The 20,402-nt window shown below is 45.2% G+C and overlaps 1 protein-coding gene across 1 annotated transcript in view; it reads right to left on the reverse strand.

Annotated features, from left to right (window-relative positions):
* Positions 1-19,956: 19,956 nt before the first annotated feature.
* The window catches only part of LOC145867189 (stonustoxin subunit beta-like), a 16,329-nt gene continuing 15,883 nt past the window's right edge, over positions 19,957-20,402 (reverse strand). The window contains exon 4 of the mRNA XM_082971241.1: positions 19,957-20,402. This exon is cut by the window's right edge and continues 438 nt beyond it. Within this exon, the coding sequence (XP_082827367.1) occupies positions 20,311-20,402 (92 nt within the window). The 3' untranslated portion in view covers positions 19,957-20,310.

Consider the following 20,402-nt stretch of genomic DNA (forward strand, 5'->3'; position numbering starts at 1 on the left):
AAGTTGATGAGCGGGAAACAAACAATAGCAGTCAACCTTCACAGCCGGCCCATCGACACTACTCCTAAACTATACCACAACTAATTTCACACATGATAAGAGTTATCCTGATCAGCTGGCCCATCGACACTACTCCTAAACTGTACCAAAACTAATTTCACACATGATAAGAGTTATCCTGATCAGCTGGCCCATCGACACTACTCCTAAACTATACCAAAACTAATTTCACACATGATAAGAGTTATCCTGATCAGCTGGCCCATCGACACTACTCCTAAACTGTACCAAAACTAATTTCACACATGATAAGAGTTATCCTGATCAGCTGGCCCATCGACACTACTCCTAAACTGTACCAAAACTAATTTCACACATGATAAGAGTTATCCTGATCAGCTGGCCCATCGACACTACTCCTAAACTGTACCAAAATTAATTTCACACATGATAAGAGTTATCCTGATCAGCTGGCCCATCGATACTACTCCTAAACTATACCAAAACTAATTTCACACATGATAAGAGTTATCCTGATCAGCTGGCCCATCGACACTACTCCTAAACTGTACCAAAACTAATTTCACACATGATAAGAGTTATCCTGATCAGCTGGCCCATCGACACTACTCCTAAACTGTACCAAAACTAATTTTACACATGATAAGAGTTATCCTGATCAGCTGGCCCATCGACACTACTCCTAAACTGTACCAAAACTAATTTTACACATGATAAGAGTTATCCTGATCAGCTGGCCCATCGACACTACTCCTAAACTGTACCAAAACTAATTTCACACATGATAAGAGTTATCCTGATCAGCCGGCCCATCGACACTACTCCTAAACTGTACCACAACTAATTTCACACATGATAAGAGTTATCCTGATCAGCTGGCCCATCGACACTACTCCTAAACTATACCAAAACTAATTTCACACATGATAAGAGTTATCCTGATCAGCTGGCCCATCGACACTACTCCTAAACTATACCAAAACTAATTTTACACATGATAAGAGTTATCCTGATCAGCTGGCCCATCGACACTACTCCTAAACTGTACCACAACTAATTTTACACATGATAAGAGTTATCCTGATCAGCTGGCCCATCGACACTACTCCTAAACTGTACCACAACTAATTTCACACATGATAAGAGTTATCCTGATCAGCTGGCCCATCGACACTACTCCTAAACTATACCACAACTAATTTCACACATGATAAGAGTTATCCTGATCAGCTGGCCCATCGACACTACTCCTAAACTGTACCAAAACTAATTTCACACATGATAAGAGTTATCCTGATCAGCTGGCCCATCGACACTACTCCTAAACTATACCAAAACTAATTTCACACATGATAAGAGTTATCCTGATCAGCTGGCCCATCGACACTACTCCTAAACTATACCAAAACTAATTTCACACATGATAAGAGTTATCCTGATCAGCTGGCCCATCGACACTACTCCTAAACTGTACCAAAACTAATTTCACACATGATAAGAGTTATCCTGATCAGCTGGCCCATCGATACTACTCCTAAACTATACCAAAACTAATTTCACACATGATAAGAGTTATCCTGATCAGCCGGCCCATCGACCCGCTGCGTTTTGGTCCCCCTTTTTCGACGTATGTGACAAAATGAGCATCTATTTACCAAATCCTCCTTCAGAGTCATGTGCAGGTAAAATACTTTTATTTCTATATAATACTGTATCTGAAAGAGCAGATTCTGCAGGTAAAACATTGTGATTTCTATATAGTACTGTATCTGAAAGAGCAGATTCTGCAGGTTAAACATTGTGATTTCTATATAGTACTGTATCTGAAAGAGCAGATTCTGCAGGTAACACATTGTGATTTCTATATAGTACTGTATCTGAAAGAGCAGATTCTGCAGGTTAAACATTGTGATTTCTATATAATACTGTTTCTGAGAGCAGATTCTGCAGTTTCCTTGACACTTACCTTTATCAAATAACTCTCAACATTCAAGAGGTGCAGCTTTATTTCCAAAGTTCAATTTTTCTTCAACAATATCCGTGTTGTCCATGTTTTAATCACATGACCACTCCAGCAGCAGCATTGATCTGGCGACTACGCAAAAACTATTAACATAATCAAATTAAAATCTGCTATTCTGTCGTCAATGGATGAACGGCCAATAGAAACCAGATAGAAACTGATAGTGGTGCATGTGACCTCAGTTCTGGTTAGCTGCAGATGTCCAAACCAACTTGCTCAAGGTCTTTCCATGTCTGGGGAAAGATGAAACCAGGCCAGCGGGTGACTGTCTGAGACTGTCTGAGACTGTGGTTTTGAGTCACGTGGAGCCTTACATGGGCAAAGGCAGAAATGTGACTGTGGACAGCTTCTTCACATCAGTTTCCCTGTCAGACAAGTCGATTGGGAAGAAGACTAGCAAGCTAGGAACAGTGAAAAAACTAAGTTGACTAGCCTAGCCAGGTCATTATAGTATATACAGTATCTCTACCATATACAGACACCAACTAGTATCCCCTTTATGATCTAGCCAGGTCATTATAGTATATACAGTATCTCTACCATATACAGACACCAACTACTATCCCCTTTATGATCTAGCCAGGTCATTACAGTATATACAGTATCTCTACCATATACAGATACCAACTAGTATCCCCTTTATGATCTAGCCAGCTCATTACAGTATATACAGTATCTCTACCATATACAGACACCAACTAGTATCCCCTTTATGATCTAGCCAGGTCATTACAGTATATACAGTATCTCTACCATATACAGACACCAACTAGTATCCCCTTTATGATCTAGTCAGGTCATTACAGTATATACAGTATCTCTACCATATACAGACACCAACTAGTATCCCCTTTATGATCTAGCCAGGTCATTACAGTATATACAGTATCTCTACTATATACAGACACCAACTAGTATCCCCTTTATGATCTAGCCAGGTCATTACAGTATATACAGTATCTCTACCATATACAGACACCAACTAGTATCCCCTTTATGATCTAGCCAGGTCATTATAGTATATACAGTATCTCTACCATATACAGACACCATCAAGTATCCCCTTTATGATCTAGCCAGCTCATTACAGTATATACAGTATCTCTACCATATACAGACACCAACTAGTATCCCCTTTATGATCTAGCCAGGTCATTACAGTATATACAGTATCTCTACCATATACAGACACCAACTAGTATCCCCTTTATGATCTAGCCAGGTCATTACAGTATATACAGTATCTCTACTATATACAGACACCAACTAGTATCCCCTTTATGATCTAGCCAGGTCATTACAGTATATACAGTATCTCTACCATATACAGACACCAACTAGTATCCCCTTTATGATCTAGCCAGGTCATTATAGTATATACAGTATCTCTACTATATACAGACACCAACTAGTATCCCCTTTATGATCTAGCCAGGTCATTACAGTATATACAGTATCTCTACCATATACAGACACCAACTAGTATCCCCTTTATGATCTAGCCAGGTCATTATAGTATATACAGTATCTCTACTATATACAGACACCAACTAGTATCCCCTTTATGATCTAGCCAGGTCATTATAGTATATACAGTATCTCTACTATATACAGACACCAACTAGTATCCCCTTTATGATCTAGCCAGGTCATTACAGTATATACAGTATCTCTACTATATACAGACACCAACTAGTATCCCCTTTATGATCTAGCCAGGCCATTACAGTATATACAGTATCTCTACCATATACAGACACCAACTAGTATCCCCTTTATGATCTAGCCAGGTCATTATAGTATATACAGTATCTCTACCATATACAGACACCAACTAGTATCCCCTTTATGATCTAGCCAGCTCATTATAGTATATACAGTGTCTCTACCATATACAGACACCAACTAGTATCCCCTTTATGATCTAGCCAGGTCATTACAGTATATACAGTATCTCTACTATATACAGACACCAACTAGTATCCCCTTTATGATCTAGCCAGGCCATTACAGTATATACAGTATCTCTACCATATACAGACACCAACTAGTATCCCCTTTATGATCTAGCCAGGTCATTACAGTATATACAGTATCTCTACTATATACAGACACCAACTAGTATCCCCTTTATGATCTAGCCAGGCCATTACAGTATATACAGTATCTCTACCATATACAGACACCAACTAGTATCCCCTTTATGATCTAGCCAGGTCATTATAGTATATACAGTATCTCTACCATATACAGACACCAACTAGTATCCCCTTTATGATCTAGCCAGCTCATTATAGTATATACAGTATCTCTACCATATACAGACACCAACTAGTATCCCCTTTATGATCTAGCCAGCTCATTATAGTATATACAGTATCTCTACCATATACAGACACCAACTAGTATCCCCTTTATGATCTAGCCAGCTCATTATAGTATATACAGTATCTCTACCATATACAGACACCAACTAGTATCCCCTTTATGATCTAGCCAGGCCATTACAGTATATACAGTATCTCTACCATATACAGACACCAACTAGTATCCCCTTTATGATCTAGCCAGGTCATTACAGTATATACAGTATCTCTACCATATACAGACACCAACTAGTATCCCCTTTATGATCTAGCCAGGTCATTATAGTGTATACAGTATCTCTACCATATACAGACACCAACTAGTATCCCCTTTATGATCTAGCCAGCTCATTACAGTATATACAGTATCTCTACCATATACAGACACCAACTAGTATCCCCTTTATGATCTAGCCAGGTCATTACAGTATATACAGTATCTCTACCATATACAGACACCAACTAGTATCCCCTTTATGATCTAGCCAGGTCATTACAGTATATACAGTATCTCTACTATATACAGACACCAACTAGTATCCCCTTTATGATCTAGCCAGGTCATTACAGTATATACAGTATCTCTACCATATACAGACACCAACTAGTATCCCCTTTATGATCTAGCCAGGTCATTATAGTATATACAGTATCTCTACTATATACAGACACCAACTAGTATCCCCTTTATGATCTAGCCAGGTCATTACAGTATATACAGTATCTCTACCATATACAGACACCAACTAGTATCCACTTTATGATCTAGCCAGGTCATTATAGTATATACAGTATCTCTACTATATACAGACACCAACTAGTATCCCCTTTATGATCTAGCCAGGTCATTATAGTATATACAGTATCTCTACTATATACAGACACCAACTAGTATCCCCTTTATGATCTAGCCAGGTCATTATAGTATATACAGTATCTCTACCATATACAGACACCAACTAGTATCCCCTTTATGATCTAGCCAGGTCATTACAGTATATACAGTATCTCTACCATATACAGACACCAACTAGTATCCCCTTTATGATCTAGCCAGGCCATTACAGTATATACAGTATCTCTACCATATACAGACACCAACTAGTATCCCCTTTATTATCTAGCCAGGTCATTACAGTATATACAGTATCTCTACTATATACAGACACCAACTAGTATCCCCTTTATGATCTAGCCAGGCCATTACAGTATATACCGTATCTCTACCATATACAGACACCAACTAGTATCCCCTTTATGATCTAGCCAGCTCATTATAGTATATACAGTATCTCTACCATATACAGACACCAACTAGTATCCCCTTTATGATCTAGCCAGCTCATTATAGTATATACAGTATCTCTACCATATACAGACACCAACTAGTATCCCCTTTATGATCTAGCCAGCTCATTATAGTATATACAGTATCTCTACCATATACAGACACCAACTAGTATCCCCTTTATGATCTAGCCAGGTCATTACAGTATATACAGTATCTCTACCATATACAGACACCAACTAGTATCCCCTTTATGATCTAGCCAGCTCATTATAGTATATACAGTATCTCTACCATATACAGACACCAACTAGTATCCCCTTTATGATCTAGCCAGGTCATTACAGTATATACAGTATCTCTACCATATACAGACACCAACTAGTATCCCCTTTATGATCTAGCCAGCTCATTATAGTATATACAGTATCTCTACCATATACAGACACCAACTAGTATCCCCTTTATGATCTAGCCAGCTCATTATAGTATATACAGTATCTCTACCATATACAGACACCAACTAGTATCCCCTTTATGATCTAGCCAGCTCATTATAGTATATACAGTATCTCTACCATATACAGACACCAACTAGTATCCCCTTTATGATCTAGCCAGGTCATTATAGTATATACAGTATCTCTACTATATACAGACACCAACTAGTAGCCCCTTTATGATCTAGCCAGGTCATTATAGTATATACAGTATCTCTACTATATACAGACACCAACTAGTATCCCCTTTATGATCTAGCCAGGTCATTATAGTATATACAGTATCTCTACCATATACAGACACCAACTAGTATCCCCTTTATGATCTAGCCAGGTCATTACAGTATATACAGTATCTCTACCATATACAGACACCAACTAGTATCCCCTTTATGATCTAGCCAGGCCATTACAGTATATACAGTATCTCTACCATATACAGACACCAACTAGTATCCCCTTTATGATCTAGCCAGGTCATTACAGTATATACAGTATCTCTACTATATACAGACACCAACTAGTATCCCCTTTAGTATCTAGCCAGGCCATTACAGTATATACAGTATCTCTACCATATACAGACACCAACTAGTATCCCCTTTATGATCTAGCCAGGTCATTATAGTATATACAGTATCTCTACCATATACAGACACCAACTAGTATCCCCTTTATGATCTAGCCAGCTCATTATAGTATATACAATATCTCTACCATATACAGACACCAACTAGTATCCCCTTTATGATCTAGCCAGGTCATTATAGTATATACAGTATCTCTACCATATACAGACACCAACTAGTATCCCCTTTATGATCTAGCCAGCTCATTATAGTATATACAGTATCTCTACCATATACAGACACCAACTAGTATCCCCTTTATGATCTAGCCAGCTCATTATAGTATATACAGTATCTCTACCATATACAGACACCAACTAGTATCCCCTTTATGATCTAGCCAGGCCATTACAGTATATACAGTATCTCTACCATATACAGACACCAACTAGTATCCCCTTTATGATCTAGCCAGGTCATTACAGTATATACAGTATCTCTACCATATACAGACACCTTCTAGTATCCCCTTTATTATCTAGCCAGGTCATTACAGTATATACAGTATCTCTACCATATACAGACACCAACTAGTATCCCCTTTATGATCTAGCCAGGTCATTATAGTATATACAGTATCTCTACTATATACAGACACCAACTAGTATCCCCTTTATGATCTAGCCAGGTCATTACAGTATATACAGTATCTCTACCATATACAGACACCAACTAGTATCCCCTTTATGATCTAGCCAGGTCATTATAGTATATACAATATCTCTACTATATACAGACACCAACTAGTATCCCCTTTATGATCTAGCCAGGTCATTATAGTATATACAGTATCTCTACTATATACAGACACCAACTAGTATCCCCTTTATGATGTAGCCAGGTCATTATAGTATATACAGTATCTCTACCATATACAGACACCAACTAGCATCCCCTTTATGATCTAGCCAGGTCATTACAGTATATACAGTATCTCTACCATATACAGACACCAACTAGTATCCCCTTTATGATCTAGCCAGGCCATTACAGTATATACAGTATCTCTACCATATACAGACACCAACTAGTATCCCCTTTATGATCTAGCCAGGCCATTACAGTATATACAGTATCTCTACCATATACAGACACCAACTAGTAACCCCTTTATGATCTAGCCAGGTCATTATAGTATATACAGTATCTCTACCATATACAGACACCAACTAGTATCCCCTTTATTATCTAGCCAGCTCATTATAGTATATACAGTATCTCTACCATATACAGACACCAACTAGTATCCCCTTTATGATCTAGCCAGCTCATTATAGTATATACAGTATCTCTACCATATACAGACACCAACTAGTATCCCCTTTATGATCTAGCCAGCTCATTATAGTATATACAGTATCTCTACCATATACAGACACCAACTAGTATCCCCTTTATGATCTAGCCAGCTCATTATAGTATATACAGTATCTCTACCATATACAGACACCAACTAGTATCCCCTTTATGATCTAGCCAGGTCATTACAGTATATACAGTATCTCTACCATATACAGATACCAACTAGTATCCCCTTTATGATCTAGCCAGCTCATTATAGTATATACAGTATCTCTACCATATACAGACACCAACTAGTATCCCCTTTATGATCTAGCCAGCTCATTATAGTATATACAGTATCTCTACCATATACAGACACCAACTAGTATCCCCTTTATGATCTAGCCAGCTCATTATAGTATATACAGTATCTCTACCATATACAGACACCAACTACTATCCCCTTTATGATCTAGCCAGCTCATTATAGTATATACAGTATCTCTACCATATACAGACATCAACTAGTATCCCCTTTATGATCTAGCCAGGTCATTACAGTATATACAGTATCTCTACCATATACAGACACCAACTAGTATCCCCTTTATGATCTAGCCAGGCCATTACAGTATATACAGTATCTCTACCATATACAGACACCAACAAGTATCCCCTTTATGATCTAGCCAGGTCATTACAGTATATACAGTATCTCTACCATATACAGACACCAACTAGTATCCCCTTTATTATCTAGCCAGGTCATTACAGTATATACAGTATCTCTACCATATACAGACACCAACTAGTATCCCCTTTATGATCTAGCCAGGTCATTATAGTATATACAGTATCTCTACCATATACAGACACCAACTAGTATCCCCTTTATGATCTAGCCAGCTCATTATAGTATATACAGTATCTCTACCATATACAGACACCAACTAGTATCCCCTTTATGATCTAGCCAGGTCATTACAGTATATACAGTATCTCTACCATATACAGACACCAACTAGTATCCCCTTTATGATCTAGCCAGGTCATTACTGTATATACAGTATCTCTACCATATACATACACCAACTAGTATCCCCTTTATGATCTAGCCAGGTCATTACAGTATATACAGTATCTCTACCATATACAGACACCAACTAGTATCCCCTTTATGATCTAGCCAGCTCATTATAGTATATACAGTATCTCTACTATATACAGACACCAACTAGTATCCCCTTTATGATCTAGCCAGGTCATTACAGTATATACAGTATCTCTACCATATACAGACACCAACTAGTATCCCCTTTATGATCTAGCCAGGTCATTACAGTATATACAGTATCTCTACCATATACAGACACCAACTAGTATCCCCTTTATGATCTAGCCAGTTCATTACAGTATATACAGTATCTCTACCATATACAGACACCAACTAGTATCCCCTTTATGATCTAGCCAGGTCATTACAGTATATACAGTATCTCTACCATATACAGACACCAACTAGTATCCCCTTTATGATCTAGCCAGGTCATTATAGTATATACAGTATCTCTACCATATACAGACACCAACTAGTATCCCCTTTATGATCTAGCCAGGTCATTACAGTATATACAGTATCTCTACCATATACAGACACCAACTAGTATCCCCTTTATGATCTAGCCAGGAAGCAGGTCCTGTTCTCCCTCTTCCCCCAGGCACCACATCTCCCTCGGGGGAGAAAGACGCTACAGTCACCAAGCAGGCAGCAGGTCCTGTTCTCCCTTTTCCCCCAGGCACCACATCTCCCTCGGGGGAGAAAGAAGCTACAGTCACCAAGCAGGAAGCAGGTCCTGTTCTCCCTTTTCCCCCAGGCACCACATCTCCCTCGGGGGAGAAAGAAGCTACAGTCACCAAGCAGGAAGCAGGTCCTGCTCTCCCTTTTCCCCCAGGCACCACATCTCCCTCGGGGGAGAAAGAAGCTACAGTCACCAAGCAGGAAGCAGGTCCTGTTCTCCCTTTTCCCCCAGGCACCACATCTCCCTCGGGGGAGAAAGAAGCTACAGTCACCAAGCAGGAAGCAGGTCCTGTTCTCCCTTTTCCCCCAGGCACCACATCTCCCTCGGGGGAGAAAGAAGCTACAGTCACCAAGCAGGCAGCAGGTCCTGTTCTCCCTCTTCCCCCAGGCACCACATCTCCCTCGGGGGAGAAAGAAGCTACAGTCACCAAGCAGGAAGCAGGTCCTGTTCTCTCTCTTCCCCCAGGCACCACATCTCCCTCGGGGGAGAAAGAAGCTACAGTCACCAAGCAGGCAGCAGGTCCTGCTCTCCCTTTTCCCCCAGGCACCACATCTCCCTCGGGGGAGAAAGAAGCTACAGTCACCAAGCAGGAAGCAGGTCCTGTTCTCCCTCTTCCCCCAGGCACCACATCTCCCTCGGGGGAGAAAGAAGCTACAGTCACCAAGCAGGCAGCAGGTCCTGTTCTCTCTTTTCCCCCAGGCACCACATCTCCCTCGGGGGAGAAAGAAGCTACAGTCACCAAGCAGGAAGCAGGTCCTGCTCTCCCTTTTCCCCCAGGCACCACATCTCCCTCGGGGGAGAAAGAAGCTACAGTCACCAAGCAGGCAGCAGGTCCTGTTCTCCCTTTTCCCCCAGGCACCACATCTCCCTCGGGGGAGAAAGAAGCTACAGTCACCAAGCAGGCAGCAGGTCCTGTTCTCCCTCTTCCCCCAGGCACCACATCTCCCTCGGGGGAGAAAAGAAGACACAATGTCAAGTCGGCAGGTGCCCACCGAACAAGGCCAATGAAAACCGATTAGATTTGTTTGTGGACGCGAAGCATAAAGAGAAGATGGGATTGATTCACGTGTAAAGGCGCGGTACAGTGTCTGATACAATCAACAAATTATTGTTTTAATATCTTGTCATCAATATATTTCCACAAATATGTATTTATGAAATTCATCTTTTACAATTGTTCCCTGGTGCTTTTGATTAGGAATACAGCAAATCGTTTCACCAGCGGACCTGGCTGGTATTATTATTATTATAGATCTTTTTGTTTCTAATTTGTCAAAAGAAACTGTAAATTGACTTTATTAATTACTATAACTCCATTACTAATCGAATCTACAAATACAGTTGATCAAATGGATTCCACTGTAGTGTTTTATTGTCAGGGAAATAGGCTGCAGGACCATTTTATTTTCTACTTTGTAGAATTAACAATTGTTGTTATTTTATTTATATATTTCCACTCATATTTCTTCATGTAATTTATCCTTTACAATAGTTTATACACTATGTATCAAGTGTTTATTTAACAAACCATGTTTTCACACCTTGCACCTTGCTGGTTGATATGCATCTGATGCATATGCTAAAGTGGAGGCCTGGCAACTTCCTCTAGCGGGGACGTATATGCTGATAGACCAGTTGGTTCTAGTGTTAAGGACTGGTAGATGGGTGTTCTGATAGGCTGATAGACCAGGTGGTTCTAGTGTTAAGGACTGGTAGATGGGTGTTCTGATAGACCAGGTGGTTCTAGTGTTAAGGACTGGTAGATGGGTGTTCTGATAGGCTGATAGACCAGGTGGTTCTAGTGTTAAGGACTGGTAGATGGGTGTTCTGATAGGCTGATAGACCAGGTGGTTCTAGTGTTAAGGACTGGTAGATGGGTGTTCTGATAGGCTGATAGACCAGGTGGTTCTAGTGTTAAGGACTGGTAGATGGGTGTTCTGATAGGCTGAAAGACCAGGTGGTTCTAGTGTTAAGGACTGGTAGATGGGTGTTCTGATAGGCTGATAGACCAGGTGGTTCTAGTGTTAAGGACTGGTAGATGGGTGTTCTGATAGGCTGATAACACTAGAACCACCTGATCTATCAGCCTATCAGAACACCCATCTACCAGTCCTTAACACTAGAACCACCTGGTCTAAGGACTGGTAGATGGGTGTTCTGATAGGCTGATAGACCAGGTGGTTCTAGTGTTAAGGACTGGTAGATGGGTGTTCTGATAGGCTGAAAGACCAGGTGGTTCTAGTGTTAATTAATGACTGGTAGATGGGTGTTCTGATAGGCTGAAAGACCAGGTGGTTCTAGTGTTAAGGACTGGTAGATGGGTGTTCTGATAGGCTGATAGACCAGGTGGTTCTAGTGTTAAGGACTGGTAGATGGGTGTTCTGATAGGCTGAAAGACCAGGTGGTTCTAGTGTTAATTAAGGACTGGTAGATGGGTGTTCTGATAGGCTGAAAGACCAGGTGGTTCTAGTGTTAATTAAGGACTGGTAGATGGGTGTTCTGATAGACCAGGTGGTTCTAGTGTTAATTAAGGACTGGTAGATGGGTGTTGACCATTCACTCATGCTGACCGGCTCCAGTACTTTGTTCTTGACTAAACCTCCAAGTCAGCCTCCACTTTTGGTCTGATAGCAGAAGCTACAGGTCCTGCTTTCAGAACCTTTGGTTTGCTGTCTGGCTTAATGCCAAGCTTCCCTGTGATGTCGTTCATACAACCCTGCTGTCCATTAAATCCATCTGTTTCTTTAAGATGGCAGGTAGGTCTGTGTCTCCATGTGTCATTGTCTGCACTGATGGCCAGTCCAGTGTGATTTTCTCCAACTATGAACATCCCAGTAGTGATGTATAGTCTCCCTTCACAACATAGCAGCTTTTCAGTTGGTCTGTTTACCTGAACTGTGACTTCAGTGATGTCTCTCAAGGTGACAGATTCACCTGTGTAAGTCTTTAACACGAGGTGCACTGGTTAAAGTGGAAGGTGTTTCAGTGTCTTTTTTCTGACACAAGAGATACAGCTGCTCCTGTGTCAATCTCCATACCGGGAGACATAGTAGCCGTGCAGCCCGCCAGGAAAAAGTCTGTATTTTCAGTGTGACTTCCTGGTCTGATGAGTCACTCACCTCAGTGTTCTCTTACTCAGCAGTGTGAACATGTCTATTGGTCTTTCCTTGGAATGTCTGTTTCTTGTTTTCAGTATGATGCTTTCTCTGTTCTCTTTTTGTTTCTGGAGACTTGTTCGATGTGGTCCTTTTTAACAGAGGCTGGACAATCCATGTCCTTACACCAGCATGTAGAATCCTAACATCCCTTTATACCACAGGCTGGACAATCCATGTCCTTACACCAGCATGTAGAATCCTGACATCCCTTTATACCACAGGCTGGGCAATCCATGTCCTTACACCAGCATGTAGAATCCTGACATCCCTTTATACCACAGGCTGGACAATCCATGTCCTTACACCAGCATGTAGAATCCTGACATCCCTTTATACCACAGGCTGGACAATCCATGTCCTTACACCAGCATGTAGAATCCTGACATCCCTTTATACCACAGGCTGGACAATCCATGTCCTTACACCAGCATGTAGAATCCTGACATCCCTTTATACCACAGGCTGGACAATCCATGTCCTTACACCAGCATGTAGAATCCTGACATCCCTTTATACCACAGGCTGGACAATCCATGTCCTTACACCAGCATGTAGAAGAAGCCTGATTTCCCACCTTGCCATAGTGGAAGCATGTGACTTGATTTTCCTGTCTCTGATTTTCAGTTGAAACTCTGAGCACTTTTCCTTTTTTTGTGATCAACTTTTTTATTTATTATAAAGGAACACAGACAAGAACAAATAGCAGCAGGAATGGCTATACAGCTAGAGACACAATACTGTTAAAATATATATCAGAACAAATAGCAGCAGGAATGGTTATACAGCTAGAGACACAATACTGTTCAAATATAAATATCAGTATATTATGTAAACCAGGTATTGCAGGTAAATACAATTATAATTAACCACATATAAAATCACTCACCTGAGCTGCATCAACCCCTCCTGGGACCACCCCAACCCACCCTCCATCCCCTCCTGGGACCACCCCAACCCACCCTCCATCCTCTCCTGGGACCACCCCAACCCACCCTCCAACCCCTCCTGGGACCACCCCAACCCACCCTCCATCCCCTCCTGGGACCACCCCAACCCACCCTCCAACCCCTCCTGGGACCACCCCAACCCACCCTCCAACCCCTCCTGGTACCACCCCAACCCACCCTCCAACCCCTCCTGGGACCACCCCAACCCACCCTCCATCCCCTCCTGGGACCACCCCAACCCACCCTCCATCCCCTCCTGGGACCAACCCAACCCACCCTCCTACACCTCCTGGGACCAACCCAACCCACCCTCCAACCCCTCCTGGGACCACCCCAACCCACCCTCCATCCCCTCCTGGGACCAACCCAACCCACCCTCCTACACCTCCTGGGACCAACCCAACCCACCCTCCAACACCTCCTGGGACAGATTTTGACTCATTGAGTGATAAGACTGAGCTATTTAAAAACACTTTTTCAACATTTCAAGATAGCAGTTAGTTCAGTTTGATCTTATTAAAGACAGCTGTATCATTTTTTTTATTCATTTTGACATATTGTTTGGGACGACTTTTTTTGCTCTGTTTGAAGGCTGTCAGTTTCTTCTCAGGAAGAGAATCCCTTAGCCTTTCGACTAATTTTGGGTTAGTTCGACAAATTTTTGGTTAGTTCTCTCAAGAAGAACTAACCCATCTCAACATGACAGAAAGTAAGACAGGGAAACCCATCTCAACATGACAGAAAGTAAGACAGGAGAACCTATTTCAACATGACGGAGAGTAAGACAGGAGAACCTATTTCAACATGACAGAGAGTAAGTCAGGAGTCCCTGACCTTATCTTCTCTCAAGAAGATGTCTGGTAGGCCCATTTAAATACCTTTTTTGGACATTTCAAGAGCCGTCCGCCAGTCCGGAGCCGCCAGAGCCGCCCGCCAGTCCAGAGCCGCCCGCCAGTCCGGAGCTGCCCGCCAGTCCAGAGCCGCCCGCCAGTCCAGAGCCGCCCGCCAGTCCAGAGCCACCTAAGTGGGCGAAGCCTAGGGTGGAGCGGAGTCCACGTCCCGAACCTAAGCCACCTCCAGTATAGGTGGGTTGGGGAGGGGGGGTGTAGCACTAGTGCCGTCGTTGACGGCAGCCACCCTCCCTTCCCTCCCTTTTTGTTTAGGGGGTATTTGGGTTTTGTTTTTGTTCTTGTTTAGGGGGGGATTTAGGTTTTTCTTTTTAGGTGCATTCTGGGGTCTGCACCTTTAGGGGGGGTACTGTCATGTCCTGACCAGCAGAGGGAGTAATTGTATTATATTTGGTCAGGACGTGGCAGAGGGGTATTTGTTTCATATGGTTCGGGTTGTGTGTGTTATTTAAGGGGTGTTTGATTTATGTAGTCTGGGGTTTAAGTTTTGTTCTAGTGTTGGTGTCACGTCCTGACCAGCAGATGGAGCTATTGTTTTAGTTTTGGGGTCAGGACGTGGCAGTTTTGTGTATGAGAATGTTTGTATTGTTGATTGGGACTTCCAATTGAAGGCAGGTGTGTTGAGTTGCCGTTGATTGGAAGTCCTATATAGGTGTGTATGTTTTTCTTTGGGGTTATTGGTGGTTGTTCTTGCACTGCGTTTTTGTATGCCTGTAAGACTGTCCCTGTTGTGTTTATTGTTTTTTCAGTGGATGCTTTACTCCTTTTTTAAAAATTAAAATATGAGCATCCATATTCCCGCTGCGCCTTGGTCCTCCTTTCAACAGCACGAAGGATTTTGTGACAGAACCACCCACCAAAGGACCAAGCAGCAGAAGAGGAGGAAGCCACTGGAGAAAAAAATGGAGGAATGGACCTGGCAGGACGAAAGACAATTCTGGGAGGACAAGTTAAGGGAGCTAAGGGAACCTGAGAGGCAGCCCCAACATTTTTTTGGGGGGGGGCACACGAGTAGTTTGGCCAGGCCAGGGAAGAGCCATAAGCCAGCTACCCGTGACTACAGGGAGGTGCGTATGAGGTGGAGGGCGCCATGTTACGCTGAGGTACGCACCATCTCGCCTATACGGACGCACAGCCCAGTCCACCCGGTACCAGCGCCCCGCAGGTGCCAGGGCAAGGTGAGCATCGAGCGGAAGGGGTCAAGCCAACCCTGCACTCAAGACCACCAGTGCGCCCTTTCGGTCCGGTGTTTCCCGCTAGACGCACTAGCATGGAGGTGCGTGTCTCCAGGCTGGCACGTCCAGTACCAGCCCCACGCATCAGGAGTCTAGTGCGTCAGCCCAGTCTCGCCAGGCGTAAGTCGCCAGAGCTGCCCGCAAGTCAACAGTCACCAGAGCTGCCCGCCAGTCAACAGTCACCAGAGCTGCCCGCCAGTCAACAGTCACCAGAGCTGCCCGCCAGTCGTACGTCGCCAGAGCTGCCCGCCAGTCGTACGTCGCCAGAGCTGCCCGCCAGTCAACAGTCACCAGAGCTGCCCGCCAGTCAACAGTCACCAGAGCCGCCTGCTAGTCAGAAGCTGCCAGAGTGGCCCGACTGCCCGGAACTGCCAGAGTGGCCCGACTGCCCGGTTCTGCCAGGGTGGCCAGACTGCCCGGTTCTGCCAGACTGCCCGGTTCTGCCAGAGTGGCCAGACTGCCCGGTTCTGCCAGAGTGGCCAGACTGCCTGGTTCTGCCAGAGTGGCCAGACTGCCCGGTTCTGCCAGAGTGGCCAGACTGCCCGGTTCTGCCAGAGTGGCCCGACTGCCCGGTTCTGCCAGAGTGGCCCGACTGCCCGGTTCTGCCAGAGGTGCCTGCCTGCCCGGATCTGCCAGGGTGCCCTGCCTGCCCTCCGGCCCAGCCCGAGTGGCCCTCCTGTCCTCCGGCCCAGCCCAAGTGGCCCTCCTGTCCTCCGGCCCAGCCCGACTGGCCCTCCTGCACCCCAGCCCAGCCCGAGTGGCCCTCCTGCCCCCCGGCCCAGCCCGAGTGGCCCTCCTGCCCTCCGGCCCAGCCCGAGTGGCCCTCCTGTCCTCCGGCCCAGCCCGAGTGGTCCTCCTGTCCTCCGGCCCAGCCCGAGTGGTCCTCCTGTCCTCCGGCCCAGCCCGAGTGGCCCGCATGTCTTCCGACCCAGCCCGAGTGGTCGGTCTGCCAGGGTCAGCCCGAGTGGCCCGTCTGCCCGGTGCAGCTATCGGCGCCACCAAAGTGGGCGACGCCGAAGGTGGAGCGAGGTCCACGTCCTGCACCTGAGCCACCTCCAGGATAGGTGGGTTGGGGAGGGAGGGTGTAGCACAGTGCCGTCGGTGACAGCAGCCACCCCCCTTCCCTCCCTTATTGTTTAGGGGTTATTGTTTATGGGTTTTTTGTTGGTGTTTTCTGTTGGTAGGTGCATTCCGGGGTCTGCACCTTTAGGGGGGGGGGTACTGTCACGTCCTGACCAGCAGATGGAGCTATTGTTTTAGTTTTGGGGTCAGGACGTGGCAGTTTTGTGTATGAGAATGTTTGTATTGTTGATTGGGACTTCCAATTGAAGGCAGGTGTGTTGAGTTGCCGTTGATTGGAAGTCCTATATAGGTGTGTGTGTTTTTCTTTGGGGTTATTGGTGGTTGTTCTTGCACTGCGTTTTTGTATGCCTGTAAGACTGTCCCTGTTGTGTTTATTGTTTTTTCAGTGGATGCTTTACTCCTTTTTTAAAAATTAAAATATGAGCATCCATATTCCCGCTGCGCCTTGGTCCTCCTTTCAACAGCACGAAGGATTTTGTGACAGAACCACCCACCAAAGGACCAAGCAGCAGAAGAGGAGGAAGCCACTGGAGAAAAAAATGGAGGAATGGACCTGGCAGGACGAAAGACAATTCTGGGAGGACAAGTTAAGGGAGCTAAGGGAACCTGAGAGGCAGCCCCAACATTTTTTTTGGGGGGGGGCACACGAGTAGTTTGGCCAGGCCAGGGAAGAGCCGTAAGCCAGCTACCCGTGACTACAGGGAGGTGCGTATGAGGTGGAGGGCGCCATGTTACGCTGAGGTACGCACCATCTCGCCTATACGGACGCACAGCCCAGTCCGCCCGGTACCAGCGCCCCGCAGGTGCCAGGGCAAGGTGAGCATCGAGCGGAAGGGGTGAAGCCAACCCTGCACTCAAGACCACCAGTGCGCCCTTTCGGTCCGGTGTTTCCCGCTAGACGCACTAGCATGGAGGTGCGTGTCTCCAGGCTGGCACGTCCAGTACCAGCCCCACGCATCAGGAGTCTAGTGCGTCAGCCCAGTCTCGCCAGGCGTAAGTCGCCAGAGCTGCCCGCAAGTCAACAGTCACCAGAGCTGCCCGCCAGTCAACAGTCGCCAGAGCTGCCCGCCAGTCAACAGTCACCAGAGCTGCCCGCCAGTCGTACGTCACCAGAGCTGCCCGCCAGTCGTACGTCGCCAGAGCTGCCCGCCAGTCGTACGTCGCCAGAGCTGCCCGCCAGTCGTACGTCACCAGAGCTGCCCGCCAGTCGTACGTCACCAGAGCTGCCCGCCAGTCGTACGTCGCCAGAGCTGCCCGCCAGTCGTACGTCACCAGAGCTGCCCGCCAGTCGTACGTCACCAGAGCTGCCCGCCAGTCGTACAACGCCAGAGCTGCCCGCCAGTCGTACGTCACCAGAGCTGCCCGCCAGTCAGGAGTCACCAGAGCCGCCCGCTAGTCAGAAGCTGCCAGAGTGGCCCGACCGCCCGGAACTGCCAGAGTGGCCCGACTGCCCGGTTCTGCCAGGGTGGCCAGACTGCCCGGTTCTGCCAGACTGCCCGGTTCTGCCAGAGTGGCCAGACTGCCCGGTTCTGCCAGAGTGGCCAGACTGCCCGGTTCTGCCAGAGTGGCCCGACTGCCCGGTTCTGCCAGGGTGCCCTGCCTGCCCTCCGGCCCAGCCCGAGTGGCCCTCCTGTCCTCCGGCCCAGCCCGAGTGGTCCTCCTGTCCTCCGGCCCAGCCCGAGTGGTCCTCCTGTCCTCCGGCCCAGCCCGAGTGGCCCGCATGTCTTCCGACCCAGCCCGAGTGGTCGGTCTGCCAGGGTCAGCCCGAGTGGCCCGTCTGCCTGGTGCAGCTATCGGCGCCACCAAAGTGGGCGACGCCGAAGGTGGAGCGAGGTCCACGTCCTGCACCTGAGCCACCTCCAGGATAGGTGGGTTGGGGAGGGAGGGTGTAGCACAGTGCCGTCGGTGACAGCAGCCACCCTCCCTTCCCTCCCTTATTGTTTAGGGGTTATTGTTTATGGGTTTTTTGTTGGTGTTTTCTGTTGGTAGGTGCATCCCGGGGTCTGCACCTTTAGGGGGGGGTACTGTCACGTCCTGACCAGCAGATGGAGCTATTGTTTTAGTTTTGGGGTCAGGACGTGGCAGTTTTGTGTATGGGAATGTTTGTATTGTTGATTGGGACTTCCAATTGAAGGCAGGTGTGTTGAGTTGCCGTTGATTGGAAGTCCTATATAGGTGTGTGTGTTTTTCTTTGGGGTTATTGGTGGTTGTTCTTGCACTGCGTTTTTGTATGCCTGTAAGACTGTCCCTGTTGTGTTTATTGTTTTTTCAGTGGATGCTTTACTCCTTTTTAAAAAATTAAAATATGAGCATCCATATTCCCGCTGCGCCTTGGTCCTCCTTTCAACAGCACGATGGATTTTGTGACAGTTGGTTTTCTATGGTTTATCTAGTTGTTCTGTTTCTTTGTTAGTCTGTGTGGCTCCCGATCAGGAACAGCTGTATGTCGTTGTTCCTGATTGGGAGTCATGTATTAGGAGTGTGTTTTCACCTGGGGTTTGTGGGTTGTTGATTTTGCACTGCTGTATGTAAGTCCAAAAAATGACAAACCGACAGACAGGCTTTCTTGTTTTCCGTGTTCATTTTATTCTAATTAAATAGAAGAATGAGCATTCCCATCTGCGTTTTGTCATCCATTCACCACGACAGCCATTACAACATGAGACAGGGAGAAGCAATGTAAAATCAATAATGAAATTGTTTCCACAATTAACATGCTTTTTCTTGTTTCAAGTATGTTTTATTATGAAAAGTACAATATAACCATATATACTTGTACAACTATGGAGCGTATGTCCACATATAATTGTACAATTTGTTTTTCCAACATAAAAGACAAGAAATGATCACATTGGTATTTTAACAGTGTTATTGTAAGAGTTTAAATGTTTAAACAGAGGATACATCTAAAACAGGATAAAACAAGTGCAGTATGTTGTGAGAATGTTACTTTAACGTCGACTCATAACGTCACACTATAACTTCATGGGAGTCTTGTGGAAAGACTGCATGTTGTTTTGGGTGGATTGAGTGACGTCTACAAGCCTGTCACGTGTGAGTGTCCAGTTATTATTTCAGGGACACTGAGGATTCATCATAAACCCAAAACCCTGGATAGAGGGGCTCAGTGAATGTGGAGGTGAATGTGATCAGGTGGGTCA

The sequence above is a fragment of the Salmo salar genome, unplaced genomic scaffold, assembly GCF_965601325.2.
Source record: "Salmo salar unplaced genomic scaffold, fSalSal1 ptg000221l, whole genome shotgun sequence".
Lineage (NCBI taxonomy): Eukaryota > Metazoa > Chordata > Actinopteri > Salmoniformes > Salmonidae > Salmo > Salmo salar.